Here is a 22520-nt window from a genome sequence, read left to right as displayed (position 1 = left end):
ATATAAGTCACTTGTTCATTGATTGAAAAAGAGGTCATGAGACCAGTAATCGGCATCCCTTAGGTCTGCATTTTATAGGATGTTGCTGAGTGAGCACAAGACATGTATCCCAACGCAGGTCTGCAAGCCTAGTTTGATCTTGCGGGGTGCAGATCTTTTCAAGCAACTTGCAGTGAGGGCCAATTTGCTATAGACCAAAATTGCTATCTTCTTGATTACTTTCATTTACAACCGTTTGTCCGGTGGACCTCACAGTTGCTGGATCCACCACAAACTGAGTCTTCAGGGAATTCCCCCTTCGTTTCATGTGACAATGACTACCTCAGATAATGACCCAGACTTTGCTGACCCAGAAAGTCTAATGGCTCCAAGTCTGCTGTGCAATGGTTTGGGGTCTATTGCATCTATGATCCTAAGCAAAAACAATAGAGCTATTTCTTCCTTATCATCTAGAAAGGCCTTTGCTGTCTAGCTGAAGCAGGTGTGTAGCAAGCCTGAGATCTCTCGAATTTAACTAAACCAACTGGTGTATCCAGGCTAGGCATGGGAACCAGATAAACAAGTGCACAAGAGACACAGGCCTGAGCCCTTTAGAGTGGTGGAACTTGTGGGTGTACTAAATGCAGACAATTAAAGAGAGAGCAAGAGAAAGCAGCTTTTACAGGTTAAGTGCTGGTCTCCTGGCTTAGGCAAGAGTGGCTGGGGACCTGGGCTAGACACGATAGGAAGCTATGGAAAACACCTTATTCTTGCCATTGATATTATGCTATACTGTTTGCTATACTGTTTCCAATGCTTGCTAAAATCTTTTTTGTTTAGATAAACCTACCCAGACATGCCATTTCATTATGTACTTTTGCTTTAAAAGCTGTTGATTTTATCTATATTTTGATCATTTTAAAATCTGTTTTTATTTTTTAATGAACATTTGAAGAGAGATCGCAGCTGACAGGAGGGATGGCATGGATCTTGGAAGTTCTCAGCACCAGGGAGGGACGGGCTCAGCCTGAGGCAAAGACTGAATTCCTGAAGCAGAGAAGTTCCATTGGAGAGTCGCGATGCTGGGAACGGAGAGTTCTGAGCGAGCCTATGTGTGTGTGTTTGAATCTTTGCTAAAGATTATACCTTCCCTGCAAATTAGTCAGACAGAGACTTTAAGCTTTAAAATAAGGACTAACTACTTTATTCTGGAAGTACGTTTGATAGGAAAGAGTCCTATATCTAGCTCACTAGCTAAGTTGGAGCAGCAAACACTGAGCCCAGTGCTTGCCCTCATGCTTTGCAGGAGAGGGAGAGACAAAGGAATATATCTGCTCCTCTCTCAAGAGAAAGAAGAAGACTGGGAAGGAGGGAAGGAACTGGGATCAACATCCTCTGCATATCAGTCTAGCAGGAACAAGAGACAGCAGGAGATCAAAGGACAGGTACAGCCTAGCAACCAAGAGGTCTCCTCTCTAGCTACCCTTTTTAACCCCATGCAGCCTCAACCCAAGTTGGAGTTGAACCCCATATATTCCAACAGTTCCTGGAAGAGGAAGTCCTGAAAAGGTGCCATGAATGGGAAGGATTTGGGCTGCTCACAACAGATCATGCCAGGGATCCCTGGGTCTGGCTTCCATCCCTGGCACCTCCGGCAGTAGAGGCTGGTCAATAAGGGCTCATGGGGCACTGTCCCACCAACCTCAGCAGGGTGCCCTCAGCCAGCCCCCACCTGCCCACCTTACTCAGAGCTTGGAAAAGTTACTTTTTTGAACTACAACTCCCATCAGCCCAGACAGCATGGCCACTGGATTCGGCTGGTGGGAGTTGTAGTTCAAAAAAGTAACATTTCCAAGTTCTGTTCTTACTTACAACCAGCCCAGGGCCCTGGGTGTCAGGTGTCTTCTCCTTAAAATCTCAGTGTTGCCTTTGCAGAACACAGTGGAGGATGGGGACATAACTAGAATTCGTTGGCCCTATCTGTCCCGCCCAAACCTGCTGAAGTCAGATGTCGACATAAAGGTGTGCTTTTCTTTAACAGGTTTAATGGAAAATTTCAGTTCAGAGCGCTTCATGAATCGCCTTACAGGTTACACAGGGATTAGCCTCTCGACAGGGTTTAACTAGGCACGGCACACGGCGCTAAGACTTTGTCGCAACAGTTAGACACACCCCCTTACAACCCTTGAGTCAGTGTGGGCGGGCTGCTTCTACTTGCGTGTGAAAAGGGTCATGAGAGCACGGGCGCACGCGAGTGCTCCTCCTCAACGGGATAGTGGGAACCCTTTGAGCCTGCCTGCGCAGTAGCCTACATGTTGGCTGGGAAGACACTTCAGCAAGGAGGGGCAGAGCTTGGACAAGTTACTTTTTTTGAACTACAACTCCCATCAGCCCCAGCCAGCATGGCGCTGGCTGGGGCTGATGGGAGATGTAGTTCAAAAAAGTAACTTGTCCAAGCTCTGCACGGCAGTGACAGCAGGGTGAGCAAGGAAGGGGTGGTTGAAGGGACAGTGAAGAGGCAGCCTCCTGATTGCGCTGTACCTCATCAGCTAGAATTGGAGCTACGGGGTGGTGCTGTCACTGCCAAGGGCACTGGAACCTTCGTCCTGAACCCCCTCTGAATGCAAGTCACTATGGCCTTCCCCCGAGTACCAGTCTGTCTTCTTCTCTTTGTCCTCATCGCTCCAGGACCGTAGCATGGTACTATCATTGGCTCTGGCTGCACCTTCCTTTGGTTATTCTGCCTTCTGCCCCACCAGACCCAATGGGCATCAGCCACTACTGGTCTCTGGGTAGAGCTGGGAAAAGACTTCATGCCTTAAACTCTGGAGAATCACTGCCAGTCTGTGTCTGACACTGAGCTACATGGACCAATGGTCCGATTCATCATAAAGCAGGTTTGTATGTATGTGCGTCTACATACACTTGTCCTCCTCTGAACCAAATAAAAGCAGAACGAAAGCATAATGATTACTCAGTTTCCACACGTGGAGCTACCTGGAAGTCAGAAAGCATCTAGCGGGCCAGGGTGCAACAGGAAGCACGAGGTTGCTGTCTGAGCTTTGTGTCAATATTCAGACAACAACCAAAGAAAACGTGTGAGTGTGTGTGTTTTCCCCCATGCCCAGAAGTCAACCACTTGAGAGATCCTTCTGCCTCAATTAAATCTTCTGATATGTAAATCAGCACACAGCTACTTTTAAAAACAAAAACAAAAAACTTTTCCACTAGTGCAAAATCCTGATTCTCTGGTCTGGACTAGGTGTTCTCAAAATCAACGCATCAAAAAACCAAGCCATCCAGGCCAGCTCTGCTTTCCAGCTCAGCCAGTAGAGTTGGCATTAATGAAGTGACTTTTCTGTTTACATAGGATGTTTTTTCTTATACAAGGAGAGGGATAATCGGCCATTTTGCTAAAGCACTGAGAAGGAGGGGAAGGATCAAGTTTCTAGTCTTCACAGAAGTAGATAAAATATGAAAACATGGGGATTTTCTTAAAAGGTCACAAAAATCAGAGAAGCGTATGATTTTCTTGTTGTCATGGGCCATTTATGTTGTGACGTTCCATTATATGTCCATAGCTCAGTGGTAAAGTGCACAGTTTGCATGCAGAGAGTCCCAGGTTAAATATCTGGCATCTCCAGGACCAGTGATAGGAAAGATTTCTGCCTGAGGTCCTGGAGAGCTGCTGCCAGCCAAAGTAGACAATACTGGGCTAGGTGAATAAATAATCTGTCAAGGTGGGGCTTGCTCAGGCTGATATGGCCACAGGCTACTGCGAGAAGTTTCTAGCCTTACCAGCCAAAAAACTTAACAGTAGTCTGGAAGTTTCAGTCAAGCACAAAAGATCTACTGTCTCTTATAATCAAGGCTTACTTAAATTGGAGACACCGTTTGCTCGAAGAGATTATGGAACACAGTTGTCCTGAATATAAGGAGTGAAACTACCGGTTGAGCAATTGACATTTCCTGGGAAGCTCCTGAACTTAGATGTTACTAACAACAGCTTAGTAGGCTGAAGCCTAGGGGCCCAGAGCTCTTGGGGGCCCGTGCATAAGCTAAAAAAAAAGAGCTTCCGAACCACCCGCCATCCCTCCACTTCACTTACCTTTTTCTCCACTGTTTTTTGCGATTTGCCATCAACCAAAATGGCAGCCGAGGTTTCCCTAAGGGACTGAAGCTCTGCCGCTATCTTGGTTGATGGCACGCATACGTGCTACATGTGCGCATTGCTGCCATCAACCAAGATGGTGGCAGAGGCTTCAGCCCCTTAGGGAAACCTCTGCCGCCATCTTGATTGATGGCAAGCCTATGCGCGCAGTGTGCGCAGCCGCAAAAAAAGTGGAAAGGTAGGTGAAGTGGGGGGACGGGATGGGACGGTGGGCAGCTCAGAATCAGCCTAGGGACCTTCCTCAGCTTAATCCAGCCCTGGCTAACAAGAGGATTAATTAGGACCATTAGGGAAAATCCTTCTCAAGTTTCGAACCTTGGTTTGATGTGGAAGTGGCTTGGTCAGGTACCTGTGTTAATCTGTTACAGCAAACACAGAAACAGAATCTTGTGGCACCTTGAAGATTAACAGCGTTGCCGGACTGATGCTATTTTCAGGTGGAATTCAATGACCTACTAGCAAATTCAGGTTGTGCAATTGAAGTTGATCAGGAGATTTTGTGTACAAACCCGTTTCCTCAAAAGGCTGGACTTTTTTTTTTGCAAGAAGGAAAGTGATGGGAAAACACACTGGAAAGTGTGGGATAGCATTTGCTTTGACACAGTATCACTTAACCTCCCCACAATCGCATCAGCACAAATGCGCATTAACAACAGGGCATCTGGAAGCACCCTCACAGATTTATTGTGATAAAAGCTTTTGTGAAGTAGGGCCTAGTTAAGTCTGTTGGTATTTATGGGGGCACAGGTGTGAATCAATTAGGCTTATTTGCTAAACATTGACCTCTATGTTAATGGATTGTTTCTTGGAAGCTCCAGTATGAACGTTTAATACGGAGCTGGAGGAAGTGGATTGAAATTGTGGTGCTGGGGGAAGCTTTTAAAAAGCGTTTCTTATTTTCCCAATAAAAAAAAAAACTCCCTTTCCCCCAAGCTGTTATTTGTTCAATAGAGGAAAACTTACAGTGACCTGAAAGATACCTGTAAGTTTCCCACCCCCCACCCCCCCCGGAGCAAATAACAGCTTTGGTCAGGGGAGGTTGCAAGCAAATTGGAAAAAATGGCATTTGGGAAAGGATTAAATTTCCCTCTCCTGAGTCATAATCCAGATCCAACCCCCTCTCCTAGGACTGCTATCCAAAATCCACAAAAGATCCTTATTGTGGATCTCTTGCTTCATGTCTGGGTTGGCCTGGGTTGTGATTAAGGATGTGGGCTCCACAGTGTTCAGTCCATCTGGGAATTGCTAACCCTACAGCCCACCAAGCGAGATGCCATTCCCTATCACTGTCTGTCTGACAATTCAGGCTAGCTATTATTCTGTTTTACCTGGCTGGTCCATTTCTTGCTTCTGTGCTCCAAAAGGCATCTTCGTCTCTGAATCGGTGATGGAATCGCAAGAAGCTGGTTTGTAAATAGGAAGTTCTTGAAGCGAAGAGATCTGCAGAAGACACAAACTGATTTTGGTGGCCCGAAACATTGCAGGTTACCACACATGCCCAGTAATACCCAGTCTATCAGGGTCCCAGACCAGGAATGCTCAGAGGCAGATCCCTCCAACATCTGCAGCCCTGAAAAGAAGATGGAACTATTTTCTGGTATGGACCATGTGGAGCTGCAGGCACCAGAGCTCATATCGTTTCCCCTGAACCCCAAGCAGACACCTCTGCCAGACTCTGATGATTGGTCCACAGAGACCTCGGAGGATCAGGAGAGTCCTTTCAAAATATCCCCACAGCTTGAAACTCCAGGACCTAGAAGAAGCCAACAGCTGCAGAAGAAGCCAACAGCCTTTTAACTGGTCGACTGACGATTCAAGGATTGGGGTCTCTAGTCAATGAATACCTAGCCCAGCGGCCAGCCTATAAAGATCAGTTAGTTGCTCCAGGACACTGCCGAAACAACTTGCATGGTATGTGTGAGCTGCAGGATCATTAACTTTACGTCCCTCTCTAAGGTACTGATCTTGCCCTACTGATCCTACCCCCTTGCTCGAGTCATCACCTATCCTTGGTGGTGGACATTTCCTTAGACCAGGACAGCCTTGGTTGGACATCTCACAGGACTAGCACAGTCCTGCCTTATTGATGAGATGGGGAAGGGCTGTAACTGAATGGCAGAACACCAGTTTTGCATGTAGCAGGTTTTGGATTAAGTTTCCACTTAAAGCAGGAGGCCTAGAAAGACCCCTCACTAAGTGTGGGAGAACTGCAGCCAGCAGACTCTGCACCAGATCTATACATATTTGTTTCAATGTCAAAAGCGAGCCTATGCCTGTACAAGTGTATGGAAACACATGTAAAATACAGAAGCGGGGTTGGCTGGCAAGTGTTTTATTGTGTACTTTAATTATGGGCGTGTATATTTCAATGTTTGTGTAACTGGTTTCTTTACTTGTAAACACTTGAAAGCCTATTTTGGCATTAAGCAGTAACTACTACTACTACTACTACTACTACTACTACTACTACTACTACTACTAAACAGACTGTATCCAACATAGCGTTACGGTGCGTCAGTGCAAGGATTATTGTTAATGCAATGGAATTCCCCCCTCCTCCCCCCTCACTCCCCCTAAATCTGCTCTAGGGGTTCCTCCAACCCTCTGGAGCAGATTTGGAGAGGGCATGGTGGTTTGGGGGGAGGAGGGGGAAAGTCCCATTGCACTAGCAGTTATCCTTGCCGTGATTGGATGAGCTAGTTGAAATAGCAGCAGCAGCAGCAGCAACAATAAAAATAAAGCATGTGTCCTCACTGGCGAATAAGGGTTTGCTGCTGGGCAAATTGAAGTGACTCTCACCTGACTGAGACCTACCTCGTAGGGTTCGTAGGATGGCAAAAATATTGCAGAGCATAATAAAAGTGCCATAAAAAACGACAAATGAGACACTGCTTTATTTACAAAGGGAAGTGGCAGTTCGAAACAGCCTAATGCAAGAACTCCAGGATCACTTTTTTCTTACCAGAGGTGCTGTAATATTCTCCTTGGCTTTGTCAGGGTGTTGCTCTGACTCTTTGTTCCTGGAGAAATGTTTAGCTGCATGAAGACAGGTGGAAAAATCACTTTTCTGGAGAACAGGGTCTGCATTTGTGCTGTTACCTGGACTTTCAGTCTTCTGCTCTGCAGAGGACTGTTGCCAGTTGGTTGGCTTCAAGCTCTCTCTCCCTCTTCCATAATCTGAAAGGTCCAGGGGTGCATCTATGAAATACTCCCTCATGATTTCTGCCTTCTCTTCTTGTTCCAGCTCTTCCCTATTGATCAAGAGCAATCTCCCTAGTGTCCCCTCAGTAGAGTCTTCTGAACAGGACCTTTCTTTTTTGCATTCCTTGCCTGCCCTCAGTGGTGGGGAAGGTGACTGACGCTGGGTGCGATCGTCTTCCACTCTGGCTTTGCATTCCTGCTGTTGCATCAGTAAATAGCGGAGTTTCTCTTGGTGATTAAGGATCTGGAGCCTATTCTCCAAATGGCGGTCCTTCATGTACGCCACAGCGCCAGGGAGCTCCAAGATGGCAGCTTGGTCCTCCCACTCGTCTTGTGACCTCGGTCTCCCTCCTGCCTCTCTGGCCATTAGTAAGTGGTGAGGGAAACCACTGCCGGAGTTATTCCGGAGTCCAAGATGGCGCAGGGCAAAAGGTTGGCTGGAGAAGCTGAGCTGTGCCTTCCTTGTGGCAAGCTTCAGAGCTTCGTAAGATGAAGAAAGTTCATGGCAGTCTGATTTGCTGACTCTTAAATAACTAAGATAAAACATCACTGTCAACACCACTCAAAAATCCACCAAAAGTCACAACTGCAAATAGCTCAGATTCACAGTGTATTCCTTTCTGGGTCCTTGCTTTCAATCTATACAAAAGATCAGGGGTTCCTAAACTGTGGCCTGCAGATCACCCTTGGTCCATGAACTCTCTTCAGATGATCTGCAGTGTGTGTGTGTGTGTGTGTGTGTGGGTTTGTGGTTGAAGATGGGAGGTGGCACATGCATAGTATTTAATATTCATATTGATTTGTGGTATTTTATTGCTTCATTTATTATATTTTTTTGTTGTTGTATGCCTTCAAGTCGATTATGACTTACGGCGATCCTATGCATCTTTTTTTGGATATATTCATAGGGTTTTCATGGCAAGAGGTATTCAGAGGTGATTTACCATTTACTGTATTATAGTTTGAATTCCATAGTTTACCATTTGTTTGTTGCATTTTGTGTTTCAGTACAATCCAAAATGAAGTATCAAGTGCTTGCCAATCATTACAGCACCCTTATATTTCTTGACCAGAGGACCGCATGATGGTTTATGCTCTGGGTAGAGAACAGGGGTGCCACTTTTTTGTGTATATCACCATAAGAAGCAAACTAGATGGTTTAAATGCAAGCTGAAAATACAGGGGAGAAGCCTGAGTTATTCCTGGAAAGACCAGGATCTTGTAGCCCACTCACCCCCGGTGACTCAAAATCCAGCTGTGCCCTTTGGGTAAGCTAGCAAGGCTGATCTTAGGGTCTTACTTACCCTTCAAAGGTGGGGCTTCGATCAAGTGGCGGGGATGGCGGAGTTTCACTGGCAGAGGGTGGCGTGGCATTTCCTAGGCAATCTCTTTCCTGAGAGCAGGTCCTCGAGCCAGGCCTCATCAACGCTATGGTTCCATGCAACTGGTTTGCTATTCTCTGAGAAGAGTTCTAATAATGGCGGGCAGTAGGGGAGAGATAGGAAGAGGGGAAATGCTTCATTTCATTATTTCATGCTTATGTATTGTCCAGATGGAGAGAAGTCAAGAGGAGACCAAGGGAAGTGGTGAAGTCTCACTTAACATTTTCCAAAGACAGGGCCTAGAGTTCAAAGGTCATGCATTAATATGTATTTTACATCATTTACATCGCATTCAAAATTTGTAGCAAAAAGCAGAATTCTCCAACCAGTATGAAGCATAGAAAGTAAATATATTTGCATGTGTTTGCCATGTATGTGTGTGTGTGTAACTCCAGAAAGGGCTAACGTTCATGGCAGAGGTGGGATTTGAACCCAGCTCCACCCCTCTAGCTACTGTACCACATTGTTTCTGGTTATTTGCTTTCCAGTCAGAAAAATCCAAAGTGGACTGGAATGTTTCACCTAAACCATGGTAGCCAATGTGGTACCCTCCAGAGGTTGCTGGGCTAGAACTCCCGTCGTCCCTGACTATTGGGGTTGATGGGAGTTGGAGTCTAACAACATCTGGAGGATGCCACATTGGCCGCCTTTGCCATAAATAAATAATGCTACTTTGTGTTGCATGCTTCTTGCTAATATCTCTCTATTCATCTCTTGTCCAGGATCAGAAGACTTCTCAGCATAAATGCAGGAATCAGATTTGATGGGGGAAAGATAGAGGAGGAATTATTCATTAGGACCAATTTAATACTTATCAGTAACCAGCAATGGTTTTTCTCCTTTGCTGAATTCTGTGTAGGATTCAGTAAAAGAAAAAGCTAGAGAAGTTGTATCTTTGCAGGTTGTTGATAAGAAGTGTCCCTTGATGAAGGAATTTCTTAATTCCAAAATGCGCTGCGCATATATTAAAACATGTAAGTACTTTGACAACTTGTTCTCTCTGCTATTTTCCCCTGAATCCAGTGCCTTCCTCCTTTTTTCGGTTTTGGAAGATAGATTTGGAAAGATTAGCCAGGGAAATGCTTACCATCTCCAGAGCATGTTCTCCCTGAAGAACGATGTTAGGAGAGATTCTGGTACCTGGAGAAATTCTCTGTCTTGGAGACTGATCTAGAAGAAAGAAAGATAGGCACTGTCACTAATTTAAAGTAATGCATGGTCAGATGTTTCAAAGTCCATGCTTAAGCCAGCCACGAGCATTATGGTACCCTCTAGATATTTTGGACTTAACCTCCTATAAACTTTGACCTCTGGCCTTGCTGAATGGAACTGATGAGATCTGGATCCCAACAACCTCTGCGTTTAAGTCTGAACTAAAAAAAAAAGAGACAGAGAGCGCTTTCAGCACCTTGGACAGCTCCTTGAAAATCCAGACTAAAATCCAGAGTGGATTCATTGCCCCACGGACATTGGAGCCACCAGTCTCCACTGGTTGGATTTGAATTGATTTTATGCATGTGCTGTTGATGTTTTAAACTATAATCTCTTTTAAAAAATTATACTAGGGTCTCCACCCCTGCTCGCTTCACTCACCAATCCAGCCTATTGTTGCCAGTGCTCCCCTTTCCCCCAATGGGTTGTCAGCACTGCCCCCTTCCCCATGGATCACCAGTACTCCCCCTTCCCCCCACAGGTCACCAGTGCTCCCCCTCCCCCCATGGGTCGGCAGTGCTCCCCCTCCCAGGTCTCCCACACACACACCCAGGCCCAGGCCACAGACGTCTCAGCCAGCATGGCCTCCGCCTCCCCCTGCATGGTCTCCAACACCACCCCACCTCACCTCTAAGTGTTCATGGGCAGAGTGACACTTAAAAAAAATTATATAAGAAGATATGGAATGGTTTTAACTGCCCACCCCCAAGCTAATATACTTCCCACGGCAGGTATCGCTATTGCAACTCCTTCTTTTTCTCCTGCAGTAAGGCTTTGGGAGAGGGGAGATTTTCACGAAGAGAAATAGCATTGGGTGGGGGGGAGGCAAAGAATTAAAAACAGCCACGGAGGGAAGGTGTATTTAAGTTTTAAAAAACCCAAATACTTTGAGAGGTCTGCTTATGGATGTTGTGCACTACACAGTGTTTGGCCCTAAGACTGTTTCTTTTCCTCGGAGCAAGAAAAAGAAACTTATCATTATTAGCTAATCTTATTTAGCTCATCTTAACTGTAAATGTTAAAATGAATGTTACTGTAAACCGCCCAGAGAGCTTCGGCTATGGGGCGGTATACAAATACAATAAATAAATAAATTAATAAATCATAACATTAAGGCTGAGATCACACTTGTAGGGAGCGTCACACGTGGCTCTTCAGAGCTTCAGGTGCCACAACAGCTATATTCACATTTTTTAAAAACAAAAAGTTGCCTTAGATCAGTCTTCTCCGACCTTTTGTCCTCCCACTGTTGCACTCTGGCTCCCAGCCAGAGTGGCTAATGGTTGGGGATGATTGGAGTTGAAGTCCAACCACATCTGGAGGGCACAGAGTTGAGGAAGGCTGCATTGACATTCCAGCTATTTAGATTGAGACACAGTAGGATAGTAGCCAACTCAGAAGTGCAGGGTCCCTCCATGATCATCATGGCCATGCCGGCTTCCACCACCCCCCTTTTCTTGCTGCTGGGTTGATAATGAGTTCTTTGTTAATGCCTTCTCCCACAACAACAGACATCCCTAAGAGCCAATAAGCATTAAAGGGGAGAGTGTTAGCTACTGAGAAGAGTCTTCTCAGTGGCTGACTCACTGTCTTTGACACTGATTGGTTGCAATCGGCAGGAAAGGACAAGGAAGCATGTTAGAAGACACTTCTCAGTGGCTAACACACTTCCCTTTCATGCTGATTGGCTCATAGGATGCTGGAGACATAGAGACCCTGCTCCCCAAAAAGTAAGGGGTCTAAGACTTCGTGAGACCCCGGACACCTGAGTTAGAACATAAAAAGATCTTTGCAGGATCAGATCAAAATGTCTGTCTGGTCTAGCATTCAATTTCCAGCAGTGGCCTCCTGGAGCCTTTAAGTAAGGCGGGGGATGGGGAACTTGTGGCCCTCCTCCAGATGTTTTTGGACAACGTTTGATCCATCCATGACCATTGGTAATGCTGGCTGAAGCTGATGAGGGTTGGAGTCCAGTAACATCTTGAGGGCCAGAGTGTCCTATCGCTGTGGAACAGAAAAGAGTCCATCTCTTTAGGTATAAAGTTGATGGAGGGTAACTTTGCTTTTCATTTTTGCAGAAACATCTTTTTCCTTTGCACAGTGCACAAGGACACCCTAGCTCCATTTAGGACAGTTGCAGCACAACAACTGAACCATTCCCTTTGCATTAAATTCCAAGAAAGCCACATAGGGGACCATTTTCTCGGTTGTACCAAAACATCTTGGGATACATTTTCTCCATACATGTCCGAGGCATGTATTGCTCCTATGGAGGGCTATTGTTTTAAGCTATAGGTTAGGTCCCTACAAGAAAGCGAGCTGCCGTTATGAAATCCAGATCAGCCCTTGCAGGAAACACCCTGTTCTCAGCATAAAGAAGATTCCGACTTGGACAGTTCTAGGGAAAGGAGAATTTTCCTGAGGTGCTGGAGGTTCTGATAAGCTGAACTATCCTGATATGGAACCGACTATAGACCAGGAGTGGGAAACCTCTGGCCTGTGGGCAGGATGCTACCTTCAGGCTCTGCCCATATGACCCACCATCCTCTCCACACAGGCCCTACTGACCCTTCCCCCCCCCTCAGCAAAGTTACTTCCCACTGATCGGCATGGGGGCAGGATTGTGGAAGAAGTGAGGTTTAACCTCCCCTGCCTGCAATCTCTCTTCCATGCACTGCTCAGCTGATTGGCAGTAGACAGCTGAGTGGAGGGGAAAAGGAGGTATAGCTGAAGAGTCTCGCTGTGAGGTGCGCAGAGAAAGGTCGTCACTTACTTCCACCACCGGCAGTTCTGTTCTGGGAGCTGAGAAAAGGAAACCCAGCACAGTAACACAGCCAACGGAGGCCTGTGAAAATGTGTGGATGCGCAGGGATGGATGAGCATGAATGAACTGTGTGTGTGGGGGCAAGGTTGGATAGATGGATAAGTGTGACTCAAGGGTTGGTTGAATGGATGGGTGAGTATGAATGATGTGTGTATGTGTGTATGATTGTGTGTGAATGCATTGGCCCCAACCACCTCTGGGCATGCCACCCTCAAAACAAAATAAGGCCCTAGTTAGATCAGGCCAAAGGCCCATCTAGTCCAACACTCTGTCCCCACGGGCATGTGCTTGGCTGCTGTGAGAAGTGGTCTGTTAGCAAACTTGAGCACAACAGAAGGTTGCCCTTGGTCTGAAAAAGGTTCCCCACCCCGGCCCCAGAGCACACTGGGGCCAGCCCCAGGAGAACTTGCCTCCTGCCAGGGGACGGGTGGACAGCTCATCACCCTCGTCTTCTGCTTCTTGGCTTGTGGTTTTCTCGGCACTGGATTTCCTGCTCCGAGTGGGGATCAAGGGCAACGGTGAGTCAGGGGCAGCGCCCCCTTCTCTGGGCAGCCCCCTTAGAGACTTTGGTCTGTCCCTGTTGAAACATAAAGGAAATGAGTGAATGGAGGGAAGAAATTGGAGGGAGGATGAAGGCATCTGTCTGAAGGGCACCTTTGAGCCAAGAGAGAAGGCTAAAATCCTCTTATTGTTTGTTTCTATCTGGCTTTTGGCATTCTCCCCAGGCCACAACCCCTACTGACCCAGGTTCCTGCCATACTGAGTGTTTTCGGCCTGCTGAACTGTGCCCTTGTCCTCTGATCATGGTTCTTACCTCCCTGGGTGGAGGACAGAGAGCGCTGTGTGAGGAGGTGCAGAAACTAGTCCACTGTCCAAAGATGAAATTTACATATATTGCTCCACCAGTGTTTTGCCTCTGGCCCCATCCACCAGTGGCATGAGGCCCCCAGAAGGTTGTCTAGAAGGGAATGCGGCAAGTGAGCAAAGCAACGAATGTAAATTTTGCCTTTGCACAGTAGGGTAGTTTCTATCCACACTCACCCCCTGCCCCCATCCTCCATCTGGGCATCCAAGAGGCAGAGTTCAAGGACACATTCTAGCTACGCAAAAGTGCTCAAGGAGAGCATGAAATGGGACTGGTGATGGGCATGGCCTGGGGAGAGGGGGTGTGGCTAAAGAGAGGGTGTGGGCCTGGAGAACCACATTTGGCCTCAGGGCTTTGGGTGACAGTGGGGCAGTGGAATCCACTCTGGGTCTTAGTCTGAAATTAAAAGGAGCTGTTCAAGGTGGTTTCAGAACAGCTCCTCGGACTAAAATCTGGAGCGGATTCTATTGCCCCGCTGACATGGAGCCACCAGCCACCACTGACCCATGTTCTCCTTAACAGGCACCATATTTGTCCAGTATTCCATCTCCTGCTGCCCTTTTGCTTCCAGGGTCCCAATCTCTCCAGTCCCTGCCTTCAGTTGTACTGTTTTTACCTTTTTGTTTTGTTTTATGTTTGTGTTGTATATATATATATATATATATAAATTTTAAAAAAGACCAACAGCCCTGAATCTTGGAAGCAGAATCCATTTTGCCAAATAAATACAAGCAAAGATACTTTTATTTGCATCACATATGTTCTGGGTGCATTGTTTTGGGTTGCCTGCGTACTTGTCATGAAAGGCCCCCGGCAATGGTGCACGTGGAACACTGAAAAGGCTCAAGTGGAAGAAAAAATAAATAAAAGGCCCTGAAGGGTAGGTGGGAAAAACCTTCAAAGCTGCCCGGGCGTATGATTTCTTGCAAGACGTGTTTGGAGGCTAAAGAGTTTCCCACGCCCAGCAAGGCAGCATGCAGCACAATTTTGCTACCTGAATTGAAACATGGGACTTTCCCAGAGCTTTCCTGTATCATTGTAACTACTCAGAGAGCACGTCACCTATATTTTAAGTATCCCTATGACCTGCAAACGACTGACTGAACCCTGGAGAGCAATTGCCAGTCAGTGTAGTACATCACAATGAGCTAGATGGACCAATGTTTGATTTGGGATAAGGCAGTTTTCCTATGCTCTCTTCTGCTGAGCACAGCAACACTGGAAATGGCCTTATGCTGCATCAGAACATTGGAAAACAATGTGAAGGTGTTAATGTGCACAATCTACTTCAGCCTAAGCCAATCCTGTCTTGGTTTCTGCATTTTAGTTAGGTCAGATTTTAAAAAATGTTTTAGTTCTCAGCTCTAGGGATGCACGCATTTATCAGACCAAAAAATGTACCTGTTTTGTACATTTTATTTATGGAAGGAATTATGGGGGTCCCAGATTAAATGCCTATCATTTTCAGGGACGAAAAGACTTCTTTGCCTGAAAACTGGGAAAACCTCTGCCAATCAGTGTAGGCAATACTGAACTAGACACACCAATGGAATGACTCAACATAAGGCAGCTTTCTATGTCACATTTCTTCAGGGTAAAGCTCTCGCCCCAAGGTCTCTGTCTGAGAGGGCAATTGATGTCTGTCTTGTCTGAGGCACATCTATGTAAATGCATGTGCAGGAGCACCAAGGCACTGTGCATTGCAAACAGACAATGCACATCATGCTCTGCAATTGTTGAGGGAAGAACAAAAGCCGAGCCTGCCAGGTCAGGCCAAAGGCCCATCTAGTTAAGCATCCTGTTCTCACAATTGCCAATTAGATGCCTATGGAAAGCTGACAAGCAGGACCTGAGTGCAAAGAGCACTCTCCCTTCTTGCAGTTTCCAGAAACTGGTGCTTGGAACCATACCACCTCCGACTATGGAGGCCAAACATAGCCATCATGGCTAGTAGCCATCAGTCTCCTCCTCCATGAATTTGTCTAATATTATTTTAAAGCCATCCAAATAGGTGGCCATCACTGCCTCTCGTGGGAGCGAATTCCATAGTTTAACTATGTGGTGCGTGAAGAAGTACTTTTTGTGTGTGTCTGTCCTGAATCTTCCAACATTCAGCTTCATGTCTACGACTTCTAGTGTTAGGGGACAGGGAGGAAAACCTTTTCTCTATCCACTTTCTCCACGCCATGCATACTTTTATGCACTTTTATCATGTTGCTTCTGACTTGCCTTTTCTCCAAACTAAAAAGCACCCAACTTTTCCTCATAGGGGAGTCGCTCCATCCCCTTGATCACTTTGGTTGCCCTTTTCTGAACCTTTTCTAGTTCTACAATATCCTTTTTGAGATGAGGCGACCAGAACTGTACATGATATTCCAAATGCAGCTGCACCATAATCTGTAATGGTATTATATTGGCTGTTCATAACATACTGTTATACTTTGGGGGGGGGTTAGTCTAGATGTCATCTGAAGGATCCCTCACCATCCTGTGATTCTTGGTTGTAAGATTGAGATTAGGTCAGGAGAGGGTTAATGGAACAATGGGAATTGCTGGATGTTACCTTGATGGCCCTGGCAGACTGGTCAAAGGAGATGTCTCTCAATGGACTGGCCATTCTGAAAGGAGGGAGGCATTTGGAACTGGGGGTTCAACTCCTCACCCACCTTGCTCTGGCTGCAGATAAGTGTGAAAGAAGATCAGCCTGTCTTGTCTTGAACTGGGCTAGGAAGAGACATGGGGCATTTCCAGGGCCGGCTGTCACTATTTTTGGGTCGGGACTCAAGTACATACCAGCAAATTCAATTAAATTTGACAACACGCCCTCCCAAAATATCAGACTTTTTGCAATGAGGAAAGGGATGGGGAAACGTGCTGGAAAGTGCACAGTGGTGGCTGGTGCCCATTAGTACTGGTGGGGCGGAAGGCAGGGAGCCCAAAGAGTGGGGGGAGGCAGAGCCAATGACAGGCGGAGCCTATTCATTCAGGTTTTGTCTTCCTCCTCGTCCCCGATGAGTTCTACAAGGGGCAACACTGAGACTAAGAGGTGGAGGAAGCTGGCAGGCAGTGCCACCCCCTGTACTAGCTGTATATAAGAAGGCAGGCAGGTGGGGGCTGGCTGGAATTAGTGGGGCAGTGCCCCATTAGCCCTGATGGACCAGCATCCATTGAAAGTGCAGGATAACACTTGCGTTGACACAGTCATCTAACCTCCCTGCAAACAAATCAGAATGAATGTTCAATAAAGAGGTCATCTGGAAGCAACCACCAAGGCTTGACTTGCTCTTTCTGCCAAGCAATGGTGGGTAGAGGCTGCATGTTGGTGGGGCAGTGGAATCCGCTCTGGGTAGTAGTCTGAACTTCCAAGGGCCTGTCTAAGGAGCTTCAGCACCTTGGACAGCTCCTTGGAAGTTCAGACTAAAACCTGGTGAGGATTCCACTGTCCCACTGACATGGAGCCACCAGCCACCACTGCTGCCGATTCCAAAGCTACGGCTTTGAGGTCTCCCTGAAAACATAATGGGAAAGCAAGACCTGTGGGGGGGTTAATGCTATGAACCTTCCATCTTATGGCGAGCCTATATATATGTCCAAATAAAGGTATATATCACAAAAACACCACCGTCTCCGATGACTGTAATCACTTAATTGCCAAGGTGGCTTCTAAGTGGTTTACAATATAAAACCAATTACAAAAAATATAAAAACCACATATAATTAAAATACACATTAAAACAATATAATCAGAACATCAAAATAAGCACCCACAATGAAAATATACACTAAAACAAGCCCATTAAAATGGCAGAGCAATTACAAGAGTTAAGCCTGCAATTAAAACAATTAAAGTAGGAGGCTCCAAGAGCACCCCTATACTGCATACCTCTTCCTTCACAGCCCCATCTAGAAGAGGGGAAACCCCCAATTCTCAGACATACAGTGTCTCTGTCTTAGCAGGATTCAGCTTCCATCTACTGGCCCTCGTCTAGCCCACCACTGCTTGGAGATTGGGGTGCCCACAATAATATTGTTGGAAGAAAACTGTGTTTTTCTAGCATATCTTTAACAAAAACACCGTCCTTTGCTGAAATTGGTGGAAGACAAGAAATCGCAGAGTGAGTGTAGCTTTAAGGTGGTTGAGCAAGGTCTTCAGCAATTAGTGTCATAATTAGTGTATGTGAAGAGGCGGACAGGTAGGACAGTGATCTGTGGTATGAAGATAAGGGCATGAGAGGGATGCCCCTCCCGTTTTCTGGGAAATGTCAGAGGTCATAAGTCTAGGACATTTCTTAGAGACAGCGTGCATCTTTTGCGCAAGTTGCACTAAACTGAACAGGAACTGTGCAAGGACAGCTCTCAAATTGGCAGATTTTGCAGTTCCCCTGTTCATTTCAAAGGGGTCAACACAGTACCAATTCCCAATTGGATTGTGACTTTATATTTTCCCCCTAGAATGTATTTAGAAAGGTTTGCTCTTTTACCCTCTAGCACAATGGTTCCCAAACATTTCCCCACTGGAAAACTGATGGTCTTGGCAGACCACTTCATGATTTTTCTGCCTCTTGTAGCCCTTGTAACGCACTGCATGCTAGATGCTGTAGGATATTTCAACTGTATTTTTTATTGCTTCTTTTATTTCTTATATATCATATTTATTGTATTCCATAGAGTTCAAACTGTACTACAATAAAATATAGGAAATAAAAGAAGCCATTAAAATACAGTTAAAATCAGTATGAATATTCAATACAATGGATATGCTGACTTTAGCCACAAATTCACAGACATGCTGCAGATCATCTGAATGAAGCTCATGGGCCATTGGTGGTCCATGGAACACAGTTTGGCATCCCTCACTCAATCATATGGAGCAGAGAGAAAGAGAACTGTGAGCAGATTAACCATGGAGCAAATCTGGGCAGCCAGCCAACCTTTCTTCTGATTCCAGGGTTGCAGTTCACAGGAATTCCTTATTCTAGATGTAAGTAAAGCAATAGTTCCACCTGCTGGCAGCTAAGGTTACCTTACTATCACAGAGGTTCACCACAAAAATGCACTTCAGTGCTCTGTAGTGCTGTTCAATTAATTCGAACGCACTTTGAGCCAAGTCTTTATGTATTGACTGCCTGGTGATAGGTTTATGGCTCAAGGGGATGAGCTTTTACTTTATTTATGAATTACATGCTGTATGTAATTTTTTTTAATTTTTAAAATAAATGTACATGTTGCGCTGAGAAAAATATGCTTGGGCTATATCACATCAGATTAGAGATGTGTGTTCGCATGATTGGATGCTCATGTGTTAAAAGGAAATCCTTCCAGCAGAAAACTAGAAGTCAGGAAGAAGTAGCTTTCTCTCAGACCCGATACTTTTCTGTATGTATTTAGGAAGAGCATTCAATTATATGAGCTCCCACCTGAACTGGCATAGTCCAGACAGGGGGTTGCTACCTCTGCAAGAACTTGGGTATCTTTCCCAATATAATTAGTAAGGTCTCTTCTCTTGAACTGAAACATGAAGCAACTCCAAGGCTTGGGCGGCTGTTACCTAAAGATATGATTCCATGTAAGAAGCCCTATGGTGAGAGAATCACCCAGCCTCTTGTAAGAAGCACTGAGGTCCTTAGGAAGGAGGATCTCTACAATCCCCAACCCCCCCTTTTTAGGTGGTCGGCCATATTGGTCTGATCAATGGGAGTCAGAAAAACCCAGTGATAACTTGTCAGGAACTGCTGGATCTGTATGCAGCTGCCCCCTGTGGTGAACCACCAAACTGCAGCTTTCAGCTTTCAAAGGGAACAGCTTTATGGACTGACTCCACCCACTCAGGCTGACCATTGGATTCTTCTGGACAGGAAGGATATAACAGAGCTTCCAGTTCCAGCTGACCCTTGCTTAAGCAACGAGGGTCATAATCACACCATACATTTAAAGCACATGCTTTCTCCGCAAAAATCCTGGGAACTGTAGTTTGTTAAGCGTACTGGGAATTGCAGCTCTGTGATGGGATAAACATCAGTTCCCAGGATTATTTGGGGGGAAGCCATGAGTGTTAAAGTGGTGTAAGTGTGCTTTAAATGTATGGGGTGGATGTGAGGAAGGTCTACCTGAGTTCTAGGGTTCCTTGTACAGTATCTAGGCCCTGGCTGGTTTTCCAGTCCTGCTCTACGGTTTGCCTTCTCGCCCTTGTTGCTGTGTGTCCCAGACTCCTGGCATGTTTCTCAATTCTGCCTCCTGGCTGGTTCTCCAGTCCTGATTTGTCTATTCATCTTCATTCTTTGGGAAGGACTGTGGTTCAGTGGTGGACCATCTGCTTTGTATGCAGAAGGGCCCAGGTTAAATGCCCGGCCTTTTGAGGTAGGACTGGGAATGTAGACACCAGTGGTGGCTCCATGATAGTGGGGCAGTGGAATCTGTTCTGGGGTTTAGTGCAAACTTTCAAGGATATTCAGCACCTTGGGCAGCTCCTTGAAAGTTTGGACTAAAACTTGGAGTAGATTCCACTGCCCACTGATGTGGAGCCACCAGCTGCCAGTGGTAGACACTACTGAGCTAGATGGATCGATGGTGTCACTCAGAGCAAGGCACCTTCCTATACGCCTATCGTCATTGCTCTGTGATCCAGACTGTTAACATGTTCCTCAATTCGACCTCCCGGTTGTTTCTTTAGTCCTGCTTTCTTTGTCGGTTGTGACCACTGGCCTGCCTCATGGGTCCTGGTTCTGGTCCTGACTCCCACCTCCTCACTCAGTGCTATATGCACTGGCTAGGAGTGGCTGGCGCAGTGGCATGCTGCTGCCCTCCTGATTGCAGCATCACTGCTGCCTACAGGGATGGTATGACAGTGAGGGCAGCGGCGAGATCTGGATGTGTGGGTGCACTGGTGGAGCCAATCTAGTGTTCACGCTGGTGCTCCTGTGCAGCCCTGACCTCGTCACCTCCCTGCTCCTGGCCCATTCCTGTGTGCAGAGACTGGTGGCTCCAATGTCAGTGTGGCAGTGAATCTTCTCTGGGTTTCAGTCCAAACTTTCAAGGAGCTGAAGTATGAAGAAGCACCTTGGACAGCTTCTTGAAAGTTCAGACTGAAACCCAGAGTGGCTTCACTGCCCCACTGATACGGAGCCACCAGCCCCCACTGCCTGCATACGGTAGAGATGCTGCTGTCGGGAGGGTGGTGGCATGGCACCGCTCCACCACACTGGCTGCTCCTGGGGCCAGCTCTGACATAAACCGAAGCCAGGAAAACTTACTCTGAGCTGGACAGCCTCTTCAGTTCTTCTTTCAGGCTCTTGTTCTCCTCTCTCAGCTTATTCATTTCGTTACCTGGAATGGAGAGAGGAAAAAGAAGGCTGGTGCTCTCCCATGCATACCGACAAGAGGGAAGGTGTGTGGCACAGACCAGAGCAGAACCAGGCACTCCCTTGATAAAAGCAGCTCAAAAGAATTTCACGTTGCCCTTCTGGATTCCTCCTGGCAATTTACACAGCATCTTCTAGCTTTGCCCAGTGCTTTCCAGTCTGCATTGTGGCTCACTTTCACAGCCCCCAGGTGGTGCCTTCCAGGCATTCTTAGACTGTGCCCCCCCATCCCTTAGCCTTGGCCATGTTGGGCAGGGCTGATGGGGGGGGTTTTTAGAGCGCAACAACTTTTGGAAGGCACCACCTTGGCAATCCCTGCAATACACGTAGCCCTGTTATCTAATAATGTCCAGATCTGGGGGGGGGGTTGTTGGGTGGGAGAGGTTAGGGAATTCCTAGGCATGTACCAAATATTTCTCCCTCTACAAGAAAGTGAGGCCCTAGCACCAGGCATTATGCTGCGGGGCAAGTGGTTGCTTCTCCTTTTACTATGTCACACACTTAAACTGGTCAATTAAAGTCACAGTTCAAAATAACATTTAATTTAAATGGGTGAGGTCATCAGGAGTTATGGAGTGCGTTTCCAGCAATATGCTGATGATACGCAGCTCTATTTCTCCTTTTCATCTTCTTCAGGTGAGGCTGTTGCTGTACTGAACCGCTGCCTGGCCGCGATAATGGACTGGATGAGAGCAAACAAACTGAAGCTCAATCCTGACAAGACTGAGATGCTGCTAGTTGGGGGGCCCTCTGCTCAGATGGTTGATGTCAGACCTGTCCTAGATGGGGTTACACTCCCCCTAAAGGAACAGGTCCGTAGTTTGGGGATCTTATTAGATCCGCTTCTGTCACTTGAGGTCCAGGTAGCCTAGGTGGCACGAAATGCGTTCTACCAGCTTCGGCTGGTAGCCCAACTACGACCCTATCTGGACAGGGAGAACCTAGCCTCAGTTATTCATGCTCTGGTAACCTCTAGATTGGATTACTGTAATGCTCTCTACGTAGGGTTACCTTTGAAAACGATTCGGAAACTTCAGCTAGTGCAGAATGCTGCGGCCAGAGTTCTTACTGGGACGAAGAAATTCGACCACATAACACCTATTCTGGCCCAACTGCACTGGCTTCCAATATGTTTCCGGGCCAGATTCAAAGTGTTGGTCCTTACCTATAAAGCCCTTAACGGCACTGGACCGCAATATCTGATGGAACGCCTCTCCCGCTATGCTCCTACCCGTTCACTCCGCTCGACGTCTAAGGCCCTTCTCTGGGTCCCAACCCATACAGAGGCCCGGAGAACAGTAACAAGATCTAGGGCCTTTTCGGTGGTGGCCCCTGAATTATGGAATGCCCTCCCAGATGAGATACGCCTGGCACCTTCTCTGTCATCTTTTCGGCGCCAGGTAAAAACCCACCTCTACACCCAGGCATTTTAAAGTATTTAAGCTTTTAATCTTATTTTTTTTAGTTTTCTTTCACTTTGTTTATATAATGTTTATATTGTCTGCGCAATACACACTTGTTGTATTTT

The 22520-nt window shown here is 46.5% G+C and overlaps 1 protein-coding gene across 5 annotated transcripts in view; it reads right to left on the bottom strand.

Annotated features, from left to right (window-relative positions):
* Positions 1-22520, bottom strand: part of RBBP8NL (RBBP8 N-terminal like) — a 61719-nt gene that overhangs the window by 8372 nt on the left and 30827 nt on the right. For all 5 annotated transcript variants that reach the window (XM_061631068.1, XM_061631071.1, XM_061631069.1 and 2 more), the window contains 6 exons: positions 20885-20957; positions 13180-13346; positions 9821-9903; positions 8656-8822; positions 7113-7884; positions 5479-5590 (listed from right to left, as the gene is read on the bottom strand). In XM_061631068.1, the coding sequence (XP_061487052.1) occupies positions 5479-5590; positions 7113-7884; positions 8656-8822; positions 9821-9903; positions 13180-13346; positions 20885-20957 (1374 nt within the window). The remainder of the gene's footprint in view (positions 1-5478; positions 5591-7112; positions 7885-8655; positions 8823-9820; positions 9904-13179; positions 13347-20884; positions 20958-22520) is intronic.

Source organism: Rhineura floridana, chromosome 6 (genome assembly GCF_030035675.1).
Source record: "Rhineura floridana isolate rRhiFlo1 chromosome 6, rRhiFlo1.hap2, whole genome shotgun sequence".
Lineage (NCBI taxonomy): Eukaryota > Metazoa > Chordata > Lepidosauria > Squamata > Rhineuridae > Rhineura > Rhineura floridana.
Note: the sequence above shows the minus strand (reverse complement) of the source record. Positions and strands in the feature narration are given on the sequence as shown.